This window comes from Euleptes europaea, chromosome 10 (assembly GCF_029931775.1).
Source record: "Euleptes europaea isolate rEulEur1 chromosome 10, rEulEur1.hap1, whole genome shotgun sequence".
NCBI classification, from domain to species: domain Eukaryota; kingdom Metazoa; phylum Chordata; class Lepidosauria; order Squamata; family Sphaerodactylidae; genus Euleptes; species Euleptes europaea.
Genome location: NC_079321.1, coordinates 77895702 through 77915930, shown reverse-complemented (window position 1 = coordinate 77915930; position 20229 = coordinate 77895702). Strand labels below are relative to the sequence as shown.

The window sequence follows — 20229 nt, the reverse complement described above, 5'->3', positions numbered from 1 at the left end:
ATGCCTTTCTAGCTGTGTGTTTGCTTTTGATGTGTGTACATTGGTCATATAGAAAACTTGTTACCCATACCCCTCTTTCTCCCTATGATGGACATTGGGTTGGACTCAGCAGTCCACCTGGGATTGGACTCAGCAATCCAATCATGGATTCTTCCCACCAGCAGCCCCATCTGGGCCCAGGAAGGTTGAAACCCAGAGGGGTCAGGGCAGACAATCTGGGTGCCCACCAGTGGCTCAACAGAGCTCATTGAGGAGGAGGCTGCTGGGGTGAGTCCCTCTCACGGCCACTTCACTGCCACACGGTGGTTGGCTGACCAGGCACCTTGACCTGGGGAGACCCTCCATGAGCGAAGAGGCCAACGAGGGGGGTGACAGCTCTGTCCTTTGCCCTGCAGGGTTGGGAGTTGCCCGTCTGTGGGTCCCCCAGCAGTAGCCCGGGGCTGCACCCACTTGAGGCATGCCGTTTGTTTCTGCTCAGCTGGCTCCTCCGGTCCTGGCCCGTCCAGAGTGCAGTGGCTTGACTGCCGATGAGGGCCCCTCGGTCAGACCTCACTCTGCCTGGTCAGACCAGGAGAACATGCCCCCACCCCCCAGGGCAGAGGCAGGAGAGGGACCAGCAAGGTGAGGGCAGGGTTGGGGTGGGGGGGGCTGGAGACCCCCTGAAGCACTGTGGTCTTGCAGGAGCGGCGACTGGTCTCGACGGAGAGAGCCCTGGCCCTTGCAGGCAGGAAGCACGCCTCGTCCATCTGAGGCCATCACCAGGGTGGGCGGCCCTTGCAGGGCCTCAGGTACGCCTGGGGGCCAACAAGGGAGGTGATGTGGCTCCGCTCCCTTTCCCTGGAAGGCGCATCTGCCAGAGCTTGCTAGACAGCGCCCCATATTTCCACCACAATTGTCCTTCACAAAACAACTCATGGTCCCCCCAGACATCTCCCCACCCCCGACCTTTTGACGGCCCTGGCTGGGCTTGGGCTGCGCTGCAGCGGCCCAGTGCCGCCGCCACCCTGCACCTCACCCTCTCCCTTCCATTTTCGCTTCTGTTTTCCTTGACCGCGCATGCTGCGGCCAAGCTCCTTAGGAGGCCTCCTAGCTACGCCATTGCCGCACCTCTCCCTTACGCTGCACAGCGCCTGCGGCCTCAGGAATGCACTGAAAGTCACTCTTATAATGACTTAGGTCATCTTGTCGGTAGAATTTTGCTACCAAATAAGTGGCCATCTGTCTTACTTTTTCCTCTTTCCCCCTTTTTTCACTTGTCTATGCATACATGTACATACAAACACATTCTTAAATACATTAGCTATCTCAGTGTAAGATACACTACACTACATGCTCTTAATTTTTATGGCAGACTCATAAAAATATGTCAAATGCTGCTAAAATGAGGCAAAATTATCACTATCATATGTGACCTACTTTTATTTAACTTGGTAGAAAGTAGGTAGTTAGCCTTTGTTCAGCAGTCAGGATGGAACATTATGGAGGCATTCTAGAGCTACTATATTAGTGTTTGAGTTAGAATTTCTTTCCAGGAGGAAGTTGTTTAATATTACTATGATGGTAGTAATTTGGTTGTAGAACTTCCACTGCCTTTAAAATAAGTATCTCAAAATAAAGAAGTATGCTGTCATCTTCAGAAATTTTTTAAAAAAACAAAGTATCTTTAGAAGATAATTGCTGTATGCATACAGCACCCCATTTAAAAAGCTTACTTATGTTTTGTTCCCGAGGGGGTGAGTTCAAGGTACTACCATGTTTCCCCGAAAATAAGACACTGTCTTATATTTATTTTTCCTCAAGAAGACACACTATGGCTTACTTTCAGCGGATGTCTTATTTTTATTAAGTATGGTACAACAATCTACATTTATTCAAAGATAGTTAAGTCGTCTTCTTCTGGAACATCATCATAACTCTCCAAACCCGGAATTCCATCCTGAATTTCTTGCGACTCCATTTCCTTTAGAACCATTAGCCCCAATCTTTTATGTTGAGCAATAGAGCTCTCATTAAATGAGCAGCTCTTATCCATGTAACCTGCTCGGAGTGCATTGGCAACAACACTGTCAGTGATTTTATCCCATGAATTCTTCACCCAAATCACGACCTCTTGCAGGCTAGGTTTCACAAAGTTTCCACGCTGATTTCTTGTCAGTCTATGTTCAATCTAGTCGTTAATTTCCATAGCAATCATGTTGCAAAGTTGGTATTTGGAAAAAGTCAATGCCATCAACAAAGGTCTTGAATGCAAGTGCTCGCTTAATAACTTCAGTATCTTCCAACTTAACCAGTGTTGTTGATTTTCTGATAGACAGTTCATATCGCTGAAGGAAGCCATCCAGCCAGTGTTGTGATGCTTTGAATTCTGGGGATATTTCGAATTGTGGTGCCATTGCAAGGGCAAATGCTTGAATATCAGCCCTGCGCACAACCAAAGCCTTTGCTCTCCTGTCAGCAATTTATTCACTGATCATGTCTTCCAGCTCAGGAAATAAAGGTTGCCGACCTGAACCACACTTGCGCTTCTTAGCATTTCTCTGTCCACCTGTAGACTGAGGTTATCGTATTGTGCCCGCCATTTTTGGACCATTCGGATATCCAACTTCTTCTCTTTGCAGAAAGCTGTAAGATTCTTGCCCTGGGAGTCCTCCATAATTCCTTTCTTGTACTCAACAGAATAACTCTTTCTTTTTGCACTCATCTTGTCTGGGGGTACAGATACTCAGGAAAAGCAGAGATACCTTAGGACAGCAAAGCTGATGTGTAAGGGCTGGCTTATTTATCAGGGATCCAGTGAGAACTGGGTCCAATCTGCACAGTGGAGCTGGGATGATCTCTCTGGGCTCAGTAGCAGACTGCTTGCTGAAGCTTTTCCCCTATCCCCTGGTGTTAGTGTGGGATGAGAGAGACCACAGACTGTTGCTGGTTGGTGCTGGGGGAGAGAGCTTTACTTTTTCCCCCTGAGGACACACAATACCTAAAGCACAGCGTCCTGCTCCTCACTACACTGAGGAGACTTCTACTTTCACTTTCACTCCCTCTGTGCCCTGGTGCAGAGGGAGCCTCCCGGCCGGGCCAGCAGAGCTCCGTCGCGGCTGGCACCAAATCGAACTGGGCAGGGAATGGCCTTCCGGGAGGCAAGGCCCTTGGCCTTCCTCGCGGACCGGCGACCAGCTGAACAACGGGCGGGCCCGGCCCGGGAATGGGCATGGCAGGGGAAAACGGGCGGGGATACAGGACAAGTGGTCTGAGGCTGAGGAAACTCTCCAGGAACAGCGAACTGGCGGGAAGTCTTGGTACACTGCATAGCCACGCCTATCACTATGTCTTATTTTCGGGGTATGGCTTATATTGCGCAAATGCTTAGAAATCCTGCTACGGCTTATTTTATGGGTATGTCTTATTTTCGGGGAAACACGGTAGAAGACATTATGTATTGAAGCATACTGAAATAACTTTATGCAGCTGTTAATAGTGATTTGTTTTTAATTTAGTTGCTTGAGGAATTCGGGGTCACATGAGTATTAGAGGCTTGCTGATGTTGTTGCTTAAGAAAAGCAGTCTTAGAGGGGGTTGATTAGGCGGTTAATCTATTTCTGCCCCAAATTGCTTCCCCTTTCACCACATTGTAGTTTAAAATTTTAACCTCTACAATCTGAATTTTGTACCAGTGTTAGTTAAAAGCCATTGAGGAAGAGAAAGTAGACTAGTGTATGCGTTTACATGTAATACAGAATTATCCTGAAGTAAACCTATGAAGTTAAGTAGAATTAAGCTTAAATATGCTGTCTAGGTGCCCCTTCTTTTCAGAACGTAATTATACATGTGAAATATCACTAAGAGGCGATTGTTAACCTAGTTTTAACAGCTGTGTATGGAATAAATTTTGAGCTTTAATGTAGCTTTAGTTTAAAATCTGACATAAAAGAAGTAAAATGAGCAAGAATTGTAATCTCAAATATTTGTGAGTGGTTACATCTTTCTGGCGTAAGTAGAATGTGAGCTGTAGAGAAACACATTTGTATGTACTCTTTTATGTTTTTTCCATACCTTTGTGTCTGTTGTTTCCTTTCTTGCCTGATATTTCCTTTCTTTTGTAGGTCACTGCTGTTTTGTCTTCTGCTGTTAATTTGTTGCTTCCATTTTCTAACTTGTCTAGAGCCTAGAAGAGGAGATAGCAGCAATTTTATTTAGTAAAGCGAGTTTTTCCACTAGCATGAAAACTGCCTTCACTTCAGCTACCTCGTGGACAGCAGAGGGCACTGTTGTGAAAGATAATGTACCTTCTGAAAAGCTTTCTGCCTCTCCCTTCTCTCAGCTGCTGCCAGAGGTGCTTTTCCACATTTTACATTTTTCAGCATAAAACCATGGAGAGAGGGACATTCCTTAAATGTCAAATAATATATGCATTATATAGGCTGAAATTAGGACAAAGGAAAAATAAGAAAAAATGCAGGCCTGATTTAAAGTTTCATGATAACTCTGATGTTCAGAAAGAGCTCCTGATAGAGCTTCCTATCTTCATCTCCTCAGTGCTGGAAGCAGGGTCCACACAGTCAATGGGGATGGATAGCTAGACTGCATACAAATATTAATTGTACTGTTCAGTGTTCTCAACAGAAAGTGGAAAAGTTAGGTATAAAACTTTTATTTGAAAAGTGAAAAGCACAATAAAACCCTTCTCCCCATAAGCTTAGATGCTTTTTAGATGCAGACTTTTAAAAACAATGCAGTTGTGAACTTACTTTCAGACATCTGTCAACCAAAGCTGAACTGAATCTTACACTCCAGTTGGTGAACCCCAAATTAAGTCACAGATGCTATGCTGAGTTTAATTAAAGATGTTAAAGTTCTCCCATAGCGTCACTTTTGCATGAGTGTGCAATTTATGGATCTTCCCTGACTTCCCCTCCAGCTCTCCCCCCACCCCATGCTGCAGTGCATTTTGTCTGACACATTACAAACAATTTTCAGAGGACTGATGTGGGAGAAGGAAAAGTGAAGATGTGCTTCCACGAGTATCTTCAACTTTTTCTTCTGTAAGGTTCGAAACTAAGTATTTTATTAGAACGAAACCTTGTGAACCACCTAAAGGACAAATTTAAATGGTGACATTTTTGCTTCTATATGACTTCACTCCCATGAACTATAAACAGAGCTCTGCCTGCAGCATATTTCTTTTCTGCCCCCCTGCTGCAGCCCCCTGAAAAGCAGCTCCTGAGGGTTAGGGAATCACATGAAAACACACATAGAGCTGCCTTGTAGAAGAAGAGTTGGCTTTTATTTGCCAACTTACTCTACCACCTAAGAAAGAATCAAACTGGTTTACAATCACCTTCCCTTTCCCTCCTCACAACAGACACCCTGTGAGGTTGGTGGGACTGAGAGAGCTCTAAGAGAGCTGTGATTAGCCCAAGGTCACCCAGCTGGCTTCATGTGTAGGAGTGGGGAAACCAACCCGGTTCACCAAATTAGCATCCGCCACTCATGTGGAGGAGTGGGGAATTCAACCTAGTTCTCCAGATTAGAGTCCACCACTCCAAACCACCATTCTTAACCACTACACCATGCTGGCTCTGTCAGACTATTGGTCTGTCAAGGCCAACGTTTTCTACTGGCAGTGGCTTTCCAGGATCGAATGTAGAGGTCTTCCATATCAGATGTTACCTAATCATTAAACTGGAGCCCTAAGGGATTGCACCGGGCCGTCTGCATGCAAAGCATATGCTGTCCCACAGAGCCTTTCTCTAGTCTTTGAGAACAGCGTGGGGCACAGCATAGGAGGCTGTAATTCAAGGAGGGAAATAAGCAGAAATAACTCTCCTTGTGTGTGCAAATGTGTCTTCTTTTAGTGCCAGGGACAGTAAATTTGATTGACTTCATTGTTTTGATGTACTATCCATTGGATATTGGCCTTAAGTAGCCCTTTTCAATATTTATTACAAATAGTAATTAAAAAAATAGATTGCTTTTAAGGAAAATAGAATATTTGTTTTGGTGTCCAGCCTGCACTGTATCCAAGACTGAGGGCAAGTGGAGACAGGTACAGATAAAATTTTAAAAATGAGAATAAACGTTACAATTTTATAATTTAATATGGCCACAAAATGCCAACCTACATTTTAAAAAATTGTGAGAATTGTTGTCTTTTGGTGAGCCCTGAGAAGCAGTGAACTTGCAGATCTCTGCCCCCAAAATATCATGTTTATTTTCAGTGTGCCTTGCTGTGCACTTTATTTGTGCTGCTTTAACATACTGCTTTATACATTTCTGAGTGTGCAGTCCGTCTCGCTGTGCTGCTTGTAAAATGATAAAATCAAATGTCTCAGCAAGTATAGACTCTGTTATTCATGTATGTCTTGGTTGCTTTTCATTTCACAGAAATTTGCTCCCAAGACAGAAGGGCCTCTCACTGGAACTGGCAGGACTATTAAGGTTCTACTATTTTGCCATGGCCCATTGAGCTTTCACATTTCAGAATCTTCATTCTTCTTTCCTTTCTTTTTTTCATTTAACCATCCCAGTCATCTTTGTTCTTCATGTGACTTGTGCCATCCATCACATAATTTTATGTTCATTGTTTTATTTATTCATATGTTCTATTTCTTGTGTTTCCTCATCCATTTGTTTTGTGCAGAGTTCACATGAGACTCTGAATGTAGTGGAGAAGAAGCAGGCAGAGGTTGGGATAGAAGAGACAGTAGTCACAGATGATACCCAAAGGGGAAAAATACAAGTGGTCTCTGATGGTGTCGGATCTCAGAAGATGAAGCGTCTCTCTAAAAAGGATTCGTCATCCTTGTCATCAGACAGCAGCAGTAGTGAAAGTGAAGATGAAGTAGAATATCAGCCGCATCATCGAATGATTCAGGAAGTCATAAAAGAAGAGCTAGAAGAGAATGAAGATGTCAAAGAGGAAGAAGAACACAAGACACAAACAGAGTATCCAGAAATTTCACAAGAGGTCAGCCAGGTTAAAGCAAAAATTGAGCACCCACAAGCAACAGAAGCTTTGGTCCAGATAAAAGATGTACCCACAAAGACATTGGGAGAGAGAAATGTAATAAAATTGAATGAGCAAGGCCTAAAAGAAGAGAGGGAGGAAGAACAGCTCAAACTAAATGGAGAGGCATCACGTATTGACATTGATGTATCACCACAAATAATTTGTTGCTCCGAGGTAAATGGTAGAAGAGGAGGGGACACTAGACAAGGCTAGGTTGGATATCTCTGCCTTTCTTCTTCTCTGTCCAGGTTTTAACAAAAATTCAGAACTGAAGGTGGGAAGAACTGGACTACAGTAAAATTCTACTTCGCATCTTGTCTTCTGAATTTTTTGGTGAATCTAATGAAACTCACTCCTGGGATTGTACCACCATCTTATTTACTTTTTTATGTTTTGCTTTTGTTTGCTTGTGTCAATGTGTTTGTCTTGTCCTGTCTATTTTGTTAGTATTTATTCAAAAGTAACTTGCAGTTGCAATTATGAAGTAATATATATTGTACATGAGATGATAAGTAGCCAAGATGCATGAGTTTAAATCCTATGCCTCTTTTCCTCTTAAAGAGCCTATCAGCAGATAGGTTTATAGTCCATGTAGGTTTCCCAACCCCTAGCCTTGCTTTTTCAATGCTCACTACTGGCTACTGGAGGAAGGATATGTCAGCAAAGATCCACCTCCAGTAGCACTTTCCACCTGTGCTGCATAGGATCTCAATCATTTTCATTATGTTTTTTCTTAAAACTCACTGATTTCTTTTTAACTTTTCCCTAGATACTTTATGAAATTGTCACCTAGATCCTAATTCAACATAATTGCGTCTCTCAGCATTATATACAGAAGAAGCTCCCTAGCTAGAAAGTGGCAGAAGGGTATAGTTTCAGTCATAGTTGTGTAACCTACCTAGAAGAACTGTAGCATTAGCTAAGTTCTTCTGCCTTAATCTTCAGCATTCAGGATGTGTTTGTTCTGTTTTAATCTTCCAAGCAAATGATCATTCTTTTAAAGACCACAATTTAAAGTATATGATGTTTTGGTTCTTCAGAACATTGCTTTTGTTGGCCTCTTTCAGATACATAGGAACAGGTTTTCCTTGACTGACCTAATTTCAGAAATGCCAAATGTGATGATATATTGAAGAACCTAAGAAGTAATATTGGTTCAAATCTTCTTAAGAATGGTTTTGCATGTGACATTTCTAGTGGCTGTAAGATTTTTATTATATAGCTACTCAAACCATAAACTTTGAGCAGCTATAATTTCTTTAGTGTTTATTACAGATACATGTAATGATGAGCTGTGGCTCCCCATTGTGGGTATATATCATCACAACATTGAACAGCTTTTTTAATGTAAATCTTGGATTCAGATAACAAGGAGCTGTGATTGGGTTTGACTGCCATCCCCATTAATGTGAGTGTATACCTGCTTTAAAAAGCATATGGCTCCCTACCACATCTGTATACAGTGGTTTAAAAAGCTAGTTTCATGTTGAGATTTATTAGCCATTCTAATGTACCAACAGAACTGAAGTTCAGAGGCAGCTTGAAAAATCTAGTAGGGTGATTTCATGTTTTATAGTCAGAATATTGAAAGGTTTGTGTGTTTGATAGCCTGCTAGATGCCATATGTTTTACCTGTATGACCTTTAAATTCATAGCCTTCTGTCTTTTTGAACACTAGCCTCCAGTGGTTAAAACTGAGATGGTGACCATTTCAGATGCTTCGCAAAGAACTGAAATCTCCACTAAGGAAGTACCAATTGTTCAGACAGAGACTAAAACGATCACATATGAATCTCCCCAGGTACAGATGTTGTACTATTTAAAATACTATTTTAGGTTAAATCTTGGGCTAGGCTTCGTTCAAGAAACCAGGTTATCACACTGCTTTGAAAAAATATTTCCTACAGTTACATTACTAGGACTACAAAATTACAGATTTACCTTTACTTTTATGAATTTTAATGAGATGCCATATTGATCTCAGCTATCTCAAATGAGTAATTTAGAGCACATTAACGCTATTGTGAATCTTAAGTTGTTGCTTAAAGTTGGACTTGGTTTGTTCTTTTAGTAAACACTGAGTGTTGCCTTTTTCAATTATCTAGTTTGATGGTGGTAGTGATGCCGGTGTGCTGCTGAGTGCACAGACGATCACAGCAGAATCTGTTTCTACAACTACAACCACACACATCACTAAGGTAAATGAACCAGAATAACTTATGCCATTTTTCCCTCTTACTTTATAAATTGATTTAAAAGTGTGCATTTTATTGTATGTTGCTGAAATTTTTTGAAGCTCACAATTTTGTAATTGTATACTTCTCCAGCTCCTTGATCTTTGATTAGGTTTGACAAGGGAGGTTTGCAGTTAATGTATGTTTCCTTTTCGCCCCCATATAATGCCGTTTGTGCCTTGGTGTGATACTTTCAGCTCCAGTGTTTAATGTAAAGGAATTCTGAGCTGGGGTCCCCAACATGGTAACTGTTTGTTTTAAAAAGCATCTCATTAAGCAGAGCTTCTTCCTAAAATGTTGAAGAGTTACTATTAGAATTACACATACCCTCACTCCTTGACAATTAGTGGTTGGCTTCATCTCCTGTGACAGCCATTTTGTAGTTGTGCCCACCACGCTGTGTCAGAATTCCAGCAAAGCCTCAAAATGGTTGGAGACCCCTGTTATAGATGATATACTGCAGATGATGTTTCTCTGTCACCCCAGTGTTTGAATTATCTACTTTCAGAATGTGGTTTTAGTGCCTCAGTTGCTGGTATTTCTCTCCCCCCCACCCATGTAGCAGATGACTTAATTGTTAGTCTTTCTGAACAATAAGCACTAGTAACAGTGGAGATGGTGGGAGAGTTTTGTACTTTTTCCTGTGTTACAGGTATTTGACTTCTTGAAGACTTAATAGCTTTTTTGGGCACTGGTTGCATATATTTGGTATAATACATCGCTGGAATTTTTCCCCACCTGCTTCTCTTAGCATATTTATTTATTTGATTTGTATCCTGCCCCTCCCCAACCAAGGCCAGGCTCCGGGCGGCTTGCAACTTTCACAATAACAATAATACACATTCGATTTAAAAACAATAACATAATAATAGCATCCTGTTAAAACTTTAGCAATCTAAAAATTACAGTTTCACAATCCGCAGGCACTGTTCAGGGTTTATTGGAATTCTGTTAATCGAACAGAATAATACAATAATTTGAGCATCTTTTATAAGGAAAACCCTGTTTGGAAACACTTTTCGATGTGCTGTCTAATCCTTTCTACTACCAATTGTGAAAGAAAGCATGCAGAGGAGAAAGATATCCTCCCGCTGAAGAGTTGCTAAAGATCTGGGCAAAGAAGCCAGAGTCAGACTTTAGCAGCTACCATTTCCTGGGAGTGTAGTTAGATCAGAAGTTAAGGCTACTCTGTTTCTTCACCTTTTTGTTTAACTCCTTTTTTACTTGTGATATTAGAGTCCTCATTTGAATATGCTGACTTGAGCTCACCTAATACATGCAAACCATTCAGGACTGCTGGTCTGCATGCTGACTCCCACTAGCAAAGCTGTTCATTTCTGTGTGTGTGTGTGTGTGTTTCTGTATTCACTGTGGGGGTGAGCTGCTTCAGGAGTTTTCTGTATTCACTGGGGGGAGAGCTGCTTCAAGAGTTTTGAATTAAGGAAGCAGCACTGCAGGAAGCTGCCATCTGAACAAAGACCTGCACTGAGCCTCTGACCATCTTTTCCCCTGGAGTGCAGTTTAGGACAAAATGGAGCCTTGTTGAGGAGCAGTTATAGATGAATAGAGTGAGTGATGGGCCTGTAGCAGAAGCGACATTCAAAGAGGTGTTGGGGAAATTGGGGTGGTGGATATACTAAACTTGGGATATGAAACAGTATGTGACTTGTGTTTATTTAGAACATTTATATGCTGCTTTTCCAGAGACCTTTAGCTTAATCAGGCACCTTCTTGCTCCATTTGATAGTATACTGATGGGTTGAACTTTCCTTATTGATTACCATTATTACCAAAGTAGAGGTTGGACATGACACTTCTGTAAAACCGCAGTCCTCCCACAGCAAAATTAAATGCAATGGAACAGCTATAAAATTGTACCTTTTTTTTCTTGTGAAACCTTTAGACAGTGAAAGGTGGCGTGTCAGAAACCAGAATTGAAAAACGGATTGTGATCACTGGAGATGCAGACCTTGACCATGATCAGGTAAAAGAATGATCGGCTGAGGGGAGACATGATAGAGGTCTTTAAAATTATGCATGGTTTGGAGAGAGTGGGAAAAACCTCTCCCTCTCCCATAATACTAGAACATGGCGTCATCTGCTAAAGCTGGAGGGTGAGAGATTCAAAACAGATAAAAGGAAGTATTTTTCCACACAACGCATAGTTAAATTGTGGAACTCCCTGCCCCAGGATGTGGTGATGGCTGCCAGCTTGGAGGGCTTTAAGAGGGGAGTGGACATATTCATGGAGGAGAGGGGTATTCATGGCTATTAGTTAGAATGGTCATTCTGCATACCTACTCTCTAGTATCAGAGGAGCATGCCTATTATTTTGGGTGCTGTGGAACAAAGGCAGGATGGTGCTGCTGCAGTCGTCTTGTTTGTGGCTTCCTGGAGGCCCCTGGTTGGCCACTGTGTGAACAGACTGCTGGACTTGATGGGCCTTGGTCTGATCCAGCAGGGCCTTTCTTATGTTCTATGTTCTAATAAACGTTAGCCCTTTTCAGGTTGTAAAACTCTTAAGAAAATGAGCTGTGCTAGAGAATGTCTTTGGTTAATTTGCATAACATTTCATTTACAGACAGATTGCAAAAACCTACAAAATCATTTACAATCACTAAATTATTTTAATTATTTACTGCCTTTTTATTTTGTGGTGCCATTCTACAGCATGGGATTAAAATTTATGTTTTAATTCTAATGTACCAAGAACTACAAATAAACTTAAATTCATATTTTGATGTCACTGTAGTAAGAGGCTCATAACAAGTTCAGTCTCTCCTGTGTGTGTGTAAAGTGCCTTCAAGTCGCACCTGACTTGAACCCCTTTTTGGGGTTTTCATGGCAAGAGACTATCAGAGGTGGTTTGCCAGGTCCTTCCTCTGCACAGCAACCCTGGTATTCCTTGGTGGTCTCCCATCCAAATACTAACCAGGGCTGACCCTGCTTAGCTTCTGAGATCTGACGAGATCAGGCTAGCCTGGGCCATCCAGGTCAGGGCATCAGTCTCTCCTAGAAGCCTGAAATTAAACGGCAGAGCTGCTTTAGCATTAGGCGTAAGAGCAGTTTGTCCTGGCACATCCTCAGTACATCTGGGGGATTTGAAAAGGTCAGACAATATCTTTGATATGATAAAACTCATAGTTCTCCATAATGCTAGGCTAGGGTTATATGAACATTTTGAATCCCTAAAATAAACTTTTTCAGAATCCATCATTTTAATGCAAGTTCTTTGCTTCATTTAATGGATGTCTAATATATTTACTTATGTACAATGTGCTCATATTTAATCCAGCATTCATGTCCAGCATTCAGAATCTCTGATGATCCTTAACCCCCAAACTACACTTCACTAGAATAAAATACTTTTATTTGCCTTTAAGACTTGTGTGTGTTAAGTGCCGTCAAGTCACTTTCAACTCATGCTGACCCTAGGAATTAAAGACTCCAAAATGTCCTATCATTAAAAGCCTTGTTCAGGTCTTGCAAACTGAATGCTGGGGCTTCCTTTATAGAGTCAATCCATTTCATGTTGGGGCTTCCTCTTTTCCTGCTGCCTTCGACTTCCTAGCATTATTGCTTTTTCCAATGTGTCTTGTCTTCTCATAATATGACCACAGTACGATAGCCTCTGTTTAGTTATTTTAGCTTCTAGGGACAGTTCAAGCTTGATTTGATCTAGAACCCACTGATTTGTCTTTTTGGCAGTCCATGGTATCCATAAAACTGTCCTCCAACACCACCTTTCAAAGGAATCTACTTTCTTCCTGTCAGCTTTCTTCATGACCTAAACACCTATATTTTGCATAATTAGGAAGAAACAAAATATTGTCAAAGGCTTTCACTGTCAGAGTTCATTGGTTCTTGTAGGTTATCCGGGCTGTGTGACCGTGGTCTTGGTATTTTCTTTCCTGACGTTTCGCCAGCAGCTGTGGCCGGCATCTTCAGAGGAGTAACACTGAAGGACAGTGTCTCTCAGTGTCAAGTGTGTAGGAAGAGTAATATATAGTCAGAAAGGGGTTGGGTTTGAGCTGAATCATTGTTCTGCAAAAAGTATCAAAGGTAATGTGCTAATCATTGTCCTGTAAGTATCAAGATAATGTGCTAATGAAGGTGTGGTATGTTAATATGGAACCATTGTATCCTGAAGTGATCTGTTAATGTGTGAAATCCAAAGCTACTCCGCATGGCTATTGTGGACTGTAGTCTTTGTTCGTCTGGAGGTTTTCAGGACAGGAAGCCAAGCCTTATTCATTCTTAAACTCTCTTCTTTTCTGTTAAAGTTAAAGTTGTGCTGATGTTTATGAATTTCAACAGCTTCTCTGCAATCTGACAAAATAGTTGGTAGAATTGTCCAGTCTTTCAGTGTCTTGGAATAAGACCCTGTGTCCTGTTTGTGTCAGTCCATGTTCAGCCACTGCTGATTTCTCAGGTTGGCCAAGTCTGCAGTATCTTTCATATTCTCTCTCTGAGGATCAGAGGACATCTTATAAGTGTGTGTTTCCGTTCCTATGCTCAGGGATAGGCAGGTTCTTCAATTTTTTTAAACTTCCTGTCCCATGCCGGAAACGCCCTCCCAGTTCTATTCCTGCCTCAGAGGGAAGAGCAGCTTCATAGCGAGCTCAGCTACGCTTTAAAATTTAAAACCTTTTTCCTACCTTCACCAGTCTTTCCTCTGCTGACCCAGACGATCCTAGTTCTAGTCTGTGTCCCCCCGACCGTCTTCGTCTTACCCCGATCTTTCCTTTTGTGCCTATCCATTTGTTCCCCTCACGGAGGAAAATGACGGCAAGCGAGGAGTTGTCCGGAGAGGAGCTCCTGTCGGGAGACGAGGCGGTCTCTACTGAGCTCCTGCCTTCCCGCCGTAACAAAACGACGGGAGCGAATGAAGGAAAAGCAAAGCTGCAGCAAGGGCTTGCTGCGGCAGCGGCAACAACGCGGCACAAGCGAAAGCAAGCGGACGCTGAGGGAGAGAACAGCAGCGTGAAACAACCGCGCACAGACAAAATGGCCGCCGAACCTCCCCGTTCATCCCTAGAAGGTGATGAGGGTGAGAGAGATCAACCGGCCCGTGATGTCGGCTCCACGGGAAGCTCTGCTACGGGCGTCGAATCTGGTACAGTGCAATCCTCTCTTTCCCTTTTAACGGTGGGGGGGGGGCAAGTGATGCACAGGGCTCTGCGCGAGGAATTTGCCCTGCTGGGCGAGATGTCTTCCAGGGGCCCATCCAGTTCCAGGGCCTCTTCTCCCTCCAGAAGCTCAGTGCAGTTAGAGCCTCCAGCCCAAGGTCCCAGCTCTGCCTGGCCAACTAAGGCGGCTAGAAAGGCAAACCCATCTCACCTTTCTAAAACCACTTCTCAGGATCCTTCTTCTGAGGAGGACAGAGAAGAAGGGGAATTCTCATCTGAAGACGAGAGGGAAGAGGGAGAGCAAGGCCAGGACCCTCATCCACGCTTATTTGCGGGGGAGGATTATCAAGCCTTCCTGTGTAAAGTTATGTCAGCCCTGGACCTTCATGAGGATGAAGACACCGAGGCTATTAAGTGCAAGGCTAAATTCAGGGGCTCAAAGGAGTTTTTTACTAGATTGCAATCCAAGTCTTGTTCAGTTCCCTTTCCAGAATTTTTTGAGGACCTGGTTAGATCAGAATGGCAAAAACCAATGTCTAGTAAACAAATATCAGCCTCTGTTAAGAAACTGTATGCTTTGGAACCTCGGGCCATGTCACTATTGCAGGTGCCTTTGGTGGAAGCCCCTGTAATGGATCTCCAGTCCTCAGGCCTAATTTCAGAGGATGGAGCAGGCAGCATTAAAGATCCTCTGGATAGGAAGATTGATTATGCTGCTAAGAAGGCACACGAAGCTGCCGCCCTATCCATCCAGGCATCAGCTACATCTGCTCTAGTGGCAAGGGCCAGCATCATGTGGATCAGGAAAATTATTGAATTACTTCCTCCAGGCAATAAAAGAATTTTGGATGGCCTTAAACGCCTTTTAAAGGCCTCCAATTTCATGGCTGATGCCATGCTGGATTCCTTGTCCTTCTCAACCAGGTCCTTAGCGGCGTCCTCTGCAGTCAGGAGGGCTGCTTGGATCAGATCCTGGTCAGCTGACTGTGGTTCAAAGGCTATACTCCTCAGATACCCGTTTAAAGGTCAGCGATTATTCGGACCAAAACTAGATGACATCCTTGTGGAAACCAAGGACAAGAAAAAGGCCTTGCCCAAGTACATTAAGAAGGAGGGGAAGCCATCCTTCTCGCACTCCTTTCGTCCCTTTCGAACATCCCACTTCATGGAACATCCCAGACCAGATGGAAGAAGAACCTCTTGGAATTCCGGATGGGGTTCCTTTAAGAGGGGACCCAGATTTGGCAGGGGCAGTCAGTTTAGTGGACAGGGAATGGACAAATCTGCAAGATTTGGAGACAAACAGGGAAAACAATGACTCCAGTTTGCCTCCTGTGGGGGGGCGTCTACACCTCTTCGTCAACAACAGACAAATGGTCACGTCAACTGATCTGCCAAGGTTACAGAATAGAATTTCAAAAAATTTCCCCAAATCGCTTTCTGATTTCTCCTGTGTCGCGCAATCAAGAGAAAGCGCTGCTGACGCAAAGGGCCATCCAACACTTGTTGGACATCCAAGCCATAGAACATGTTCCAGAATTGGAGCGGCACACCGGGGTTTACTCCTTCTTTTTCACAGTGCCAAAAAGAAACGGAGACTGGAGAGCCATTCTGGATCTAAAATTCCTCAATCGCTTTGTCCACAAAAAACATTTCAGTATGGAAACTCTCCGGTCCATAGTGGAAGCCCTTCGTCCACAAGCGTACCTGACATCCTTAGATTTGACGGAAGCGTATCTGCACATCATGATATACCCGTCCCATCGCCAGTACCTTCGCTTCACTCACAGCAAGCTACACCTACAATTCCGAGCATTACCCTTCGGAGTAACTTCAGCTCTGAGAGTCTTCTCCAAGGTCCTCGTCAACCTTGTCGCGATTCTGAGAGAACAGGGGATTCACATCTTCCCTAACTCGGCGACATCTTGGTGAGTGCCCCATCGGAATGGATAGCAAGACAGCACACGGAGATGGTCATCACAACACTGACCCAACACGGCTTCATTGTCAACATGGCCAAGAGCCTTACCACACCTTCACAGATGATTCATCATCTAGGCGCAATAATAGACACGGTGCAGAACAAATTGTTTCTCCCAAGGGACAAAATGACTATTTTACAGACCTTATCCAAGACTACCAGAGCGTCAAAATCAGCGGGCCTTTCGACCTTGATCAGACTCCAAGGACTCATGGTGGCCTGCATAGACCTGGTCCCAGGGACACGACTACACATGAGGGTCCTTCAATGGTTCTTAAAACCATTCCAAATGCAAATAATTCAGAAAAAGAATCCGCGACTTCTACTTACACCGCAAGTCAAGGACAGTCTTCTGTGGTGGACCAAGAAGACCAACTTGTCCAGAGGTCTACCCTACATTACGGACTCATCGGTTCAGCTATTCACAGATGCCAGTCTGCGGGGTTGGGGGGCCATCCCACAGAACCATTTCGCCCAGGTCCAGTGGTCTCGGTCAGAAACTCACTTGCACATCAACAAGCTGGAGTTGAGGGCTGTTCACAAAGCCCTCCTCAAATTCCAATCACTAATCAAAGGTCAGCATATTTTGGTGAGAACAGACAGCGTATCCACCAAAGCTCATCTAAACAAACAAGGAGGGTCTCGTTCCTCCTCCCTCCACGCAAAATCCTTAAGAATCCTCAATTGGGTGGAAAAGCATCTCGCCTCCCTAAAAGCAGAACACATCCAGGGTGTTCTAAACCAACAAGCCGACTGGCTGAGCAGGCGAAGGAGAGTGGGCCTTGAACAGGGATGTTTTTCATCTCGTCCACATGAGATTCGGAAGTCCGACAGTGGATCTTTTCGCCACATCACAGAACCGAAGCTCAGAAGGTTCTTCTCAAGGTTCTTGGACCCCGAGGCAGAGGGAGTGGATGCCCTGGAGTCTCCTTGGCCGAAGGAGAAGCTCTACGCCTTTCCACCGCTTCCGATATTACCCAAAGTTCTCAGGAAGATTCGGAAGGAAATGGCCCATGTGGTTTTGATCGCGCCCCATTGGCCCAGGCGTCCTTGATTCCCGGCTCTAAAAGACCTATCTACCCGACAACCATGGGAATTACCGGTAACAGAGGACCTTCTACATCAAGGGCCCATCTTACATCCGGACCCAGCGTGGCTAAAACTGACCGCCTGGGACTTGAAAGGCAATGGATGTTGAACCTGGGGTATTCCACTGAGGTGGTAGCGACTATGCTGGAGGCTAGAAAATTATCAACCAAATTTTATCAACCAAACGGACTTATAATTTTACGTGGAAAGCCTTCATCCATTGGTGTGACAGGAAACATCTGGATCCACTAAATATTTCAACGGCAAGCCTACTTCATTTCCTACAGGACAGCCTGAATCAACACTTAAAAGCATCCACTTTACATCGTCAGGTGGCAGCCATAGCCACTGTAATTATGCACCTTGACGGATACGTCACCACCCGTCATCCACACATCGTCACATTCCTAAAGGGGGTCTCCTACTTGTCGCCTCCGACGCTACATAGATTTCCCACATGGCTCTTAAATGTGGTGTTGAAGGCCTTGACACAGTCACCCTTCGAGCCATTAAGGGACGTACCCTTGTCCTTTCTGCGCATAAAGGTACTCTTCTTGGTTGCGGTGACTTCTGCCAGAAGAGTTTCGGAATTGAGGGCTCTATCATCAAGAGACAGCCTCTGTGTTTTTCACGCAGACAAAGTTGTTCTTCGTCCGGACCCAACCTTCATACCAAAAGTGAATACCACCTTTCACAAACAGCAAGAGCTGGTTTTACCATCTTTCTGTCCAAATCCGAGTCACCCAAGGCATACCTTAGATGTTAGAAGAGCATTGAGAATTTATCCTTCAGACGATCGGAGGCGCTCTTCATATCCATATCTCCTCCAAACAAGGGTCTCAAAATGTCAAACCCTTCAATAAGCAGATGTATCAAGCAATGTATACAACTCTGTTATCAACACGCGTGCATCCCCTGTCCACAGGGAATAACAGCCCACTCGGTGCAAAGTGCATCTACCTTTGCGGCCTTTGACACTCAAGCTTCGGTGGAAGAGATATGTAAAGCAGCTACTTGGACGACCTCGTCTACCCTCGTTAGGCACTACAGAATCGACTCTTACTCCTCTGCAGATGCCTCGTTTGGAAGGAGAGTGCTTCAGCAGGTGGCGAATGATGCTTGACCCCACCCAGAAGTAACAGCTCTTGAACATCCCGCTTAATAGATGTCCTCTGATCCTCAGAGAGAGAACGGAGCCTTGGCTTACCTATGAGGGCTCCTTCTTCTCTGAGGGAAGAGGACATCTTGCCCGCCCAGGGCAAAGACACAGCGCCGGTCAAGCACCAAGAGAAATAAATCGAAGCAGTTCGCCACTGCAGCCATTCACTCCTTACCTGATGTTCTCCCCCGAGTTTATAACATTTCATGTTGTAATTGTTGATCCCAGTTATGCAATCGTTAATCAACCTTGTCAGCGTCGGTTTTTTGGACGCTTGTTCCCTGTATTGCATGTATATGTTTTATTTGTTTTTTCTGTCCTCTTATTCTACTATGGAAGTCCTCGAACTGGGAGGGCGTTTCCAGCGTGGGACAGGAAGTTTAAAAAAATTGAAGAACCTGCCTATCCGTGAGCATAGGAACGGAAACACCCGCTTATAAGATGTCCTCTTCCCTCAGAGAAGAAGGAGCCCTCACAGGTAAGCCAAGGCTCCGTTCTTTTATCCTTGTTTGTTTGGTGCGTTACGGATTTGTTTTACGGATGATACCCTTGTCATCCGTAAAACAAACTTTCAGTTAAGTCACAAGGTCTACCGGAAACCAACTCACACAGATCGCAACTTACACAAAAACTCCAACCACCCACCCCCCCGACAGAAAAGAGGAATAATCAAAACATTAATGGACCGTGCAAGATGGATCTGTGAACCACAGTTTCTCAAGGAAGAAATTAATCATCTAAATCACACACTGCTAGCAAACGGCTATTCCAGAAATGAAATCAGAAGGGCCATTAAACCAAACAAAAATCAGAAAACTCAGGAAAAACAGTCTCCCATAGGAAAGGTATTATTGCCATTTATTAAAGGAGTCACTGATAGGATGGAGAAACTTGAAAAAACATAACCTACAAACAGTGTTTAAACCCACCAAGAAAATACAACAGATGCTACGATCAGCAAAAGACAAAAGATACCCCCTAACCTCTGCAGGAGTATATCGTATACCTTGCAGTTGCGGACAAGTTTACATCAGGACCACAAAACACAGCATACAAACAAGGATAAAAGAACATGAAAGATACTGCAGACTTGGCCAGCCTGAGAAATCAGCAGTGGCTGAACATAGACTAACACAAACAGGACACAGGGTCTTATTCCAAGACACTGAAAGACTGGACAATTCTACCAACTATTTTATCAGATTGCACAGAGAAGCCATTGAAATTCATAAACATCAGCACAACTTTAACAGAAAAGAAGAGAGTTTAAGAATGAATAAGTCTTGGCTTCCTGTCCTGAAAACCTCCAAACTAACAAAGACTACAGTCCACAATAGCCATGCAGGTTAGCTTTGGATTTCACACATTAACAGATCACTTCAGGATACAATGGTTCCATATTAACATACCACACCCTCATTAGCACATTATCTTGATACTTACAGGACAATGATTAGCACATTACCTTTGATACTTTTTGCAGGACAGTGATTCAGCTCAAACCCAACCCCTTTCTGACTATATATTACTCTTCCTACACACTTGGCACTGAGAGACACTGATCTTCAGTGTTACTCCTCTGAAGATGCCTGCCACAGCTGCTGGCGAAACGTCAGGAAAGAAAATACCAA

General features: G+C 43.7%; 1 protein-coding gene across 5 annotated transcripts in view; it reads left to right on the top strand.

Moving 5' to 3' along the window:
- EPB41L2 (erythrocyte membrane protein band 4.1 like 2) overlaps window positions 1-20229 on the top strand; it is a 112911-nt gene that overhangs the window by 81077 nt on the left and 11605 nt on the right. For 4 of the 5 annotated variants that reach the window (XM_056856947.1, XM_056856946.1, XM_056856943.1 and 1 more), the window contains 4 exons: window positions 6638-7180; window positions 8685-8807; window positions 9112-9204; window positions 11144-11224. In XM_056856947.1, the coding sequence (XP_056712925.1) occupies window positions 6638-7180; window positions 8685-8807; window positions 9112-9204; window positions 11144-11224 (840 nt within the window). Of the gene's footprint in view, window positions 1-4159; window positions 4331-6381; window positions 6436-6637; window positions 7181-8684; window positions 8808-9111; window positions 9205-11143; window positions 11225-20229 lie in introns of all 5 variants that reach the window. The other variant, XM_056856948.1, reaches the window with a different exon arrangement.